Source organism: Kogia breviceps, chromosome 1 (genome assembly GCF_026419965.1).
Source record: "Kogia breviceps isolate mKogBre1 chromosome 1, mKogBre1 haplotype 1, whole genome shotgun sequence".
Classification (NCBI taxonomy): Eukaryota; Metazoa; Chordata; class Mammalia; order Artiodactyla; family Physeteridae; genus Kogia; species Kogia breviceps.
In genome coordinates, this window is record NC_081310.1 from 70735521 (window position 1) to 70743436 (window position 7916).

General features: G+C 35.3%; 1 protein-coding gene across 1 annotated transcript; it reads left to right on the top strand.

Annotated features, from left to right (window-relative positions):
- The first annotated feature begins 1250 nt into the window (after window positions 1–1250).
- On the top strand, window positions 1251–6346 carry TSHB (thyroid stimulating hormone subunit beta). The gene is made up of 3 exons (XM_059062942.2): window positions 1251–1309; window positions 5485–5647; window positions 6092–6346. The coding sequence occupies exons 2-3, from the start codon at window positions 5486–5488 to the stop codon at window positions 6344–6346; spliced, it is 417 nt and encodes a 138-aa protein (XP_058918925.1). The 5' UTR covers window positions 1251–1309; window position 5485.
- The last annotated feature ends 1570 nt before the right edge of the window (window positions 6347–7916 follow it).

The following is a 7916-nucleotide window of genomic DNA, read 5'->3' on the forward strand; positions in this document are numbered from 1 at the left end:
GTAAATATTTATACACCCAACATAGGAGCACCTCAATACCTACGTAATACCTATGCAAACAGCCATAAAAGGGGAAATTGACAGTAACACAGTAATAGTGGGAGACTTTATAACCCTCTACTTATACCAATGGATAGATCATCCAGACAGAAAATTAATAAGGAAACACAAGCCTTAAATGACACATTAGACCAGATAGACTTAATTGATATTTATAGAACATTCCATCTGAAAGCAGCAGAATGCATTTTCTTCTCAAGTGCAAATGGAATGTTCTCCAGGATAGATCACATCTTGGGTCACAAATCAAGCCTCGGAAAATTTAAGAAAATTGAAATCATATCAAGCATGTTTTCTGACCACAATGCTATGAGATTAGAAATCAATCACTGGGAAAAAAATGTAAAAAACACAAACACATGGAGGTTAAACAATATGCTACTAAATAACCAAGAGATCATTGAATAAATCAGAGAAGAAATCAAAAAATACCTAGAAACAAAGACAATGAAAACACAACAACCCAAAACCTATGGGATGCAGCAAAAGCAGTTCTTAGGAAACTGATATTATCTTTAAGTAGGTAAAGAAACTGAAGTAAAGAGAGCTCAAGCATGCTAAAGTCATATAACTAGTAAATGGCAGAGTCAGGATTTGCGCTCAATCATTTTGACATCTCAAAGTATTTGGCCATTTACTTAAATGACTATTGTTTCCCACATGTATATTTTACTTATTATTTTTGAAATCCAAAGAAAAAACAAGATATTTTAAACTAATTTTGGGGAGGTTTTAGTCAGCAAGATGTACGCCAATTGTCCTGGGTTACCATAAAGAAGTTACCTTTGCTTTATAGATGAGCATTTAGGTAAAATGAACATTTAGGTAAAATTTGGGGCACTCAAGCCCCCCCGAAGTTTTCATTCCCAAGACTTACTTAGGTGATGTTTAAGGGTTTTTTGTTTTGAATTTGTTTTTTATCCTTCTGTGTTTTTCTCCTTTATTAATAAATATTAATAAAGGATATATTTACAAGGGTAATTTTATTTTGAAATAGGAGAAAAGGAAATTCATGCTGCAATAATGTCAGAGTTTCCAGAGGAAGATGTTGTGAAATTGTTTGTCTAAACATATTTTATTTTGGGTTCAGTATGAATTTTCAATAGATGGTTTTTAGATAAGGAAGCAGTAATTCAAACATGATTATATAAACAAGAAGATCAGAGAGGAATTATCCTGAAGGGTATAAAATGAACCAAGAGCTTTTAGTCTGAGTCATTACAGCATCAGCTCCCCAGTGCAAAGTAAGGTAGGTGTCTACACTGAGAAGGCATTGTGAAATGAAATGTTATTATTCTAAATTATTTTCATTTTCATCATTTTAGCATTTATTTTAAAATGGCAAATGCTGAGTGACAATTTGCTTTGATAGGCTCTAGAAATTCTAGTTATTGCTCCAAAATTGTTCAGTGGTAGGTGAAGATGAATGAACTACATATGTAAGGATAAGAAAATATTCTACTGACTTCAAAGGAGAGGAAAAATTGGTCAATTCCTTAATGAAGGCTGATTGATATTCATGGCCTTCCCTTACTATTTACATTTGATTTAAATGTTTTAATCAGTTAAATAGTCTGTATATTAAATCCTGTCAATTACTAATGGTTATCTTTCATGATAATGTACTTCTGAGAAAAGTTGGGAATAAATTCAGTTTTGGGTACCTGCAGAGGTAATTTACTCTTTATTGTTTTAGCTATAGCTAATCCCCCTTGGATAGTTTCCAAAGCACACACCTGACTTATAGTACATTTTGCTCTCTAGAAAAATATATTGCTTTAGTGAACTTCCTGGAGTTCACAGGGTGGGCAATTGGTTCTTTTCATAGCACAGTAAGGGATTTGGGGAGAAAAGATTGGTGAAGGCAATTAGCAGAGTAGAGAGAAATGTGCTTAAGAATGAAGGTAGTGAGAACAAAAAGATGAGAGAAAAGGATGGGTAAGCGGAAAAGGAAAGAGGATATCTTGGAATAAGTACAAACGTTGAAAGTGTAGACATAGTGGTCATGGCACTGAAAAGGGCATCTCTCATTATTTAGGGCCTAAAATCATACCTCTGTGTTTAGGTGCTCAATAAATCATTTATGAATGATTTTAAAAGAAGCAATTAAGTTACAGAGGATGAGAATCCAGGTAACAATAAAGGAGAAACTGTGGCAGATCATCTAGGGAGGTATTAACTAACACTGTTTTATATACTCAATATTATATAGTTACATAGTCTTCTGTAGCATTCCAAGTGCTTCACATGTATTGTTTTACACTTATTATTATTTTAGGAAGGAATATACGGAAAAATGAAGGTACACATTTCTTAATTTCTCAGTTACACACAATTGCAATAAAATCTGGAAGCATAATTCTAGATCACTATCTCTTAGACCAGGGACCGGACACTAATTTATCACATAGGATCATAGTCTATTTGTGCTGAAAAGTCCTTCCTGATCATCTTGTGGTTCTAAGCCTTTTCTTTTACAGCTGAAGAAATTGAGCCCCAGAAATATTCGTTGGGTGAAGTTTACTATTTGCAATAAAGGAGAAAGAATAATTCTTACTTTCTTTACTAAGTTGTATAGCTACTGCTGATGATGATTCAGCACTTTTAATTTTTCTTTTTGTCAATTTGCAGTTTCACATTTATAAGAGGAACTTCAGAACAATGTAAAGTGTCCATAATGAATATGACAACAATGGGTAAAAGTTCCAAAACTGTTTTTTATTCTACAGTTTTAAAAAGGATCAGGTGTACTTGTCTTTTTCTATTTTGCATATGGGGAAATTAGGCCCAGATAAATTCAATATTTTAGTAGATTTCTCATAGGTCCATGGGAGATCTTGAAATAGAATTCTGTTCCTTAACTCCAGGACCAATATTCTCACCACTAGGTCAGCACATATCTATTTTATATAGATCATAGAGCTAAAAGTTAAAATATGTGAAGTTAATTATTTCCTATGGCAAAAATTCAGTAGCTGGCTGGTTAGATGGGCAAGGACCATATGATCATGACAGGTGAATATTTTATATCATTTACTCAGTCGATTTTTTTTTGATGTGGACAATTTTTAAAGTCTTTATTGAATTTGTTACAATATTTCTTCTGTTTTATGTCTTTTGGCCGCAAGGCATGTGGGATCTTAGCTCCCCGACCAGGGATCGAACCCGCACTCACTGCATTGGAAGGTGAAGTCTTAATTCCTGGACTACCAGGGAAGTCCCTCAGTCGATATTTTTAAGATCCTGCAGAGGATCCTCTAAGTCTGTGGCTCTAAAATAATGGAACCAGCTCTATACCATAGAGGGAGCTCTATGTGAAGCACTGAGAAAACTGAGCACTGAGAAAACCAGACTCCATGAGCAAGGAATTCTTATAACTTTGCTCCGTGATTGAAATACCAAAAAAACTCCAAGGAATGCTTAAATATGCAAATCTTATTTGAAAGTATTCACCAGAAAACACTTCTTAATGGTTTAGTTCACTTCCTTGTCTATATAGGAAGAAAAAAATCTTTGATTATTGTGGGTGTCAGAGTCATAATTTCAAGTCATTCAGAGCACTTAAAGCACTACCTACTTTTTGTTAACGTTTGTTCTTATTTATCTTGAGTGACTATCTAGGAGTAGAATTGCTGGGTCATCAGTTAAGTGTGTTTAATTTTATAAGAAACAATCAAACTGATTTTCAAAATATTTGTACCACTTTACCATCCCACCAGCAACATATGAAAGTTATAGTTGCTCAAAATCATCACCAACACTTGGTGTTATCAGTTAAACAATTTGTATTTTTATTATTAGTGTTCATAGTTATCTCCTTCACTAGACTGTCAGCCCTTGAGGTCAAAGACCATAGCTTATCCATTTTGTGTCTGTCAGTGCCTACTTTAAATGCTCAATATATGTTTGTCTAATTTATTGGCAATTCTCATTCTCCAAATAGGAGACTGGTTAGAATGGCCATTAATCTCTGGAAGTTGACATTTAAAATAAATACCTGATAGCTTGTTGAATGTGGTTTCATTTTTTTCTTACGAGCTGATTAGAGACAAAAATTCTTGTTAACTGAGGCAGAGTCTATGAGATTTCAGTTAATGGAAGTTTCAGTGTATGTAGCTTAAAGATGCTCTTGGGATATAATTGATAGATTTGAGAAAAAATTGAGAAAAATCTTGATACATTTTTCATGATTGAATAACAATGTTTAATGAATTATAATTTATTTAATAGAATAATAAAACAAGTTTGTGTTCAAAGGTAATACTACTCCATTAAGATATGTATTTTCTTTTCTGACGATGATACTTGAGAAGGAAAAAAATCCAAATATGCCTAGCTAACTGTACAATCTTTGAAGTGATCAACTTACATCCAAAAGTCTGAGACTTGATTACCCTCTCTCAGTAGCAAAATTTAAATAATTATAAGTCATAACATTATCCAACTCATTACAAAGTCCAGTTGATAGTGAACACACTCTTCATCAGACAGGCTCTATAGAGATATGTGTTCTGCCTGAGGCACTGTGGATCCTCTGTTGTCTTCCGTGCACCCAAAACTTATTTTACTTTCCTGGATAACTTACAGTGGACCTGTCATCCTTGATTGTATTACTCTCACTGTGTCAATCTGTATTTTTTGCCTCCACAATCTTTTTAAGACAATGAGTTCCATACAACTTCTGAGTAAAATAACTTTATTTTTCCAACTCTAATTCTTTCAACCTTAAAGGATATCCTAAGGGTTGAGAGGAGGGGTTTTTAGATTTCTGGGTTAGCCCCTTAACACCAGTGGTAGTTTTAGTTGACCTTTAGCCTTGTCTTTCTTGACAGGCATTGGGTAGAATCATATGCAAGACTGTTTGCTTTGAGCTGGTACTGAAGTTTGATTATGCACTTCCTTGATTTCTTTGCCTTTTCTTATTATGACCAGTTTGTTGGCCTTTTAAACTATTGAACCAAAGTTTTTAGAAAAGCACATTTCTGGGAAAGCCCTTACTGAAGCCTGTTAACTCACTTCTGATAATGATAAAGGCAGGTATTTTGATTGTTTCCATTGAATGAATTATTTTGTACTTAGTTGACATATGTGTCCCTGCCGCTTTTCTGTTATAGTGTTCAGACTTGCCATTTCACTGCCCAGTGGAGCTAAGTGGCACTTGCAAGCAGGACTTTCACTATGTTAGCTCTGTCACTATGGGGTATGTGGATCATAGCCACATCTAAGTATATAAAGAAAGGTTACTGAGAGCATTAACTATGTAAAAATACCTAATATAGGGCCTAGGACAAAGTAGGCATTCAATAAATACCTACATTTATACACACACACACATACACACACATTATAGCTCTTTCTGAATGTCCCTTCTGAATGTTCTAAAGGATACATGTAATAGATTCTTTAATTTTATCTTTGATTTAGCATGACTGCTATCTTCCTGATGTCCATGCTTTTTGGCCTTGCATGTGGGCAAGCAATGGCTTTTTGTATTCCAACTGAGTATATGATGCATGTCGAAAGGAAAGAGTGTGCTTACTGCCTAACCATCAACACCACCATCTGTGCTGGATATTGTATGACACGGGTATGTAGTTCATTTCACTTCTTTTAGCTGAAAATTAGATAAACCTAGACTCAGTCCATTTCTATCCAGAGAGAAAATGAGATAAAACACAACCTCATTTCCAAAATCTAATGGTTATTGGCTCTGTAGAGGTAGAGTACACAGGTTACAGTATCTACTCAGCACAGTGGATACAGATAATTTTATAACAGTTTTACTTCCAAAATTTATTTAAAACTTATCTTGTTCTCATGATATAAGGTAAAAAGGGGGGGTGTCACTTTTGCCTCTATGGGATTTAGTATGGATATGTTGAGTTAGTACCGGGGAATGGAACTAAGGAATCCTCCTCCAGTCCTGTTTGTGACAAAATAATATAAATGAATTGATTTTTATCTGTTTCCATTATCTATATATTTTCTAAAGTCCTATCACAGTATGCTCCTTTTTAAATTCTTTCCTCAGGACTTCAATGGCAAGCTGTTTCTTCCCAAATATGCTCTGTCCCAGGATGTTTGTACATATAGAGACTTCATGTACAAGACTGTAGAAATACCAGGATGCCCACGCCATGTTACTCCTTATTTCTCCTACCCTGTAGCTATAAGTTGTAAGTGTGGCAAGTGTAACACTGACTATAGTGATTGTATACATGAGGCCATCAAAACAAATTACTGTACCAAACCTCAGAAGTCCTATGTGGTGGGATTTTCTATCTAACTTCAATTGTGATGTAATTTGCAATTTGGTTAAATGTGTTTACCTGGAATAAAACTAATAAAATATCGATATATTTCACAACACCATGTGTACATTTGAGTACTATTTCATCCATACCCATACCCATTCGTGCATTAGCGAGCTTAAGGGCTTTAGAAGAAAAGGTGAGTGAAAGAACATTTCCAGCTCTTATGAAGGATGGTTTCCACATGAAAGGGCAGAGTGCAGGTAAAATGGAGAACAGGAACATGAAATACTAATGAAAGACAGCCTTAATCAGGCTGTCTTAACAGAGGGCCATGAGGTTTGTCTTGACATAGAAAATGAATATGGGAAATCTACAGAGTAATGTGATCAGCGGTTGAAGGAACATATGGCATCAGCGTAGTGGAGACACCTACTTCCAAACGGGGATGGAGTAGAGAGGGAGAGTAAGGAATATATGAAATCTGCAATATACTACTTTATCCTGTCATTAAAATACACAAGATAAAACTTCACTAAAACTCAGTAAACAGTATATTTTAATCTATTTAATTTAATTACTCTGGTGGGCCTACTGACTTATACTCAAAGCCTAGAAAAGAGGCCACGATCATTTTACATGTAGAAGTCTAAATCCTTTGTCGTCTTTAAGGTAATTTGAGACACTTTCCAGCAACTTACTCTGTTTTGGCTTTTGATGTCATGAAAAACTAGTATGATTATGAAAGACTTTAGGAATAGTGGTAGATAGAGTGCTAAGGGATCTAACAGAGAGGAATCATCCTAAATTCTAACCTAAACCTTCAATAGTTAAACACTGTTTTCCAGTAAATGTGCTTAGTGAGTGGTTTATTTTTCTCTTCCTTCCTTAGATACTCTTTCATGAGAGTTTGGTTTCAATAGCTGCGTGAAGTGAGACAGACCTTGTGCCCTGCAGACTTGACCTCAAAAAAGATGACTTATCCTATATTTTTCAATTTCTCTCCATCCAAATTGCTGCCATTGGGTGAAAATCAATTGTCAGCAGGGCTGGTTGTCTTTGTTATATCCTAGTCATTGTTTGCATTCATCTGGGTATGTTGTAAATGCTTGCAGGCTGACAGTGTCCAGGCGGGGATGCTAAGGTGGTGTAGATGGATTAGTACCAAACCCATGCTCTGCCAATGGGGACAGAATAGTTGTACATTTATATGCAAAGTCATGAATCCACATTATTCTTACCTTAACATCTGAAGTCAATGTTATCATGATCTCCAAATATTAATCTGGGGTTTTGGGTTCTCATATCACTTGACAACATGGACACTTAAAGCTGTAGGATTAAGACATTCCCTCTGAAAACTGTATATCAAATATAGATTTTTGATTAATCAAACCTAACTGGAACTAATCACACATAACTTTCACAGAATCTGAAAAATGTTTTCCAAGGACTTGAGCTGTGGAAAGGCTATGGGGTTCAGTGAGGTCCCTTATAAACAGTCCAGCTCAGAAGACATTCATTAAATGGGCTTCCTCAACATTCAGGGAGGAGGCTAGGCCTGGACATGGGAGTGGTGGCCTGTACCACCATGGAGCCCTAGAG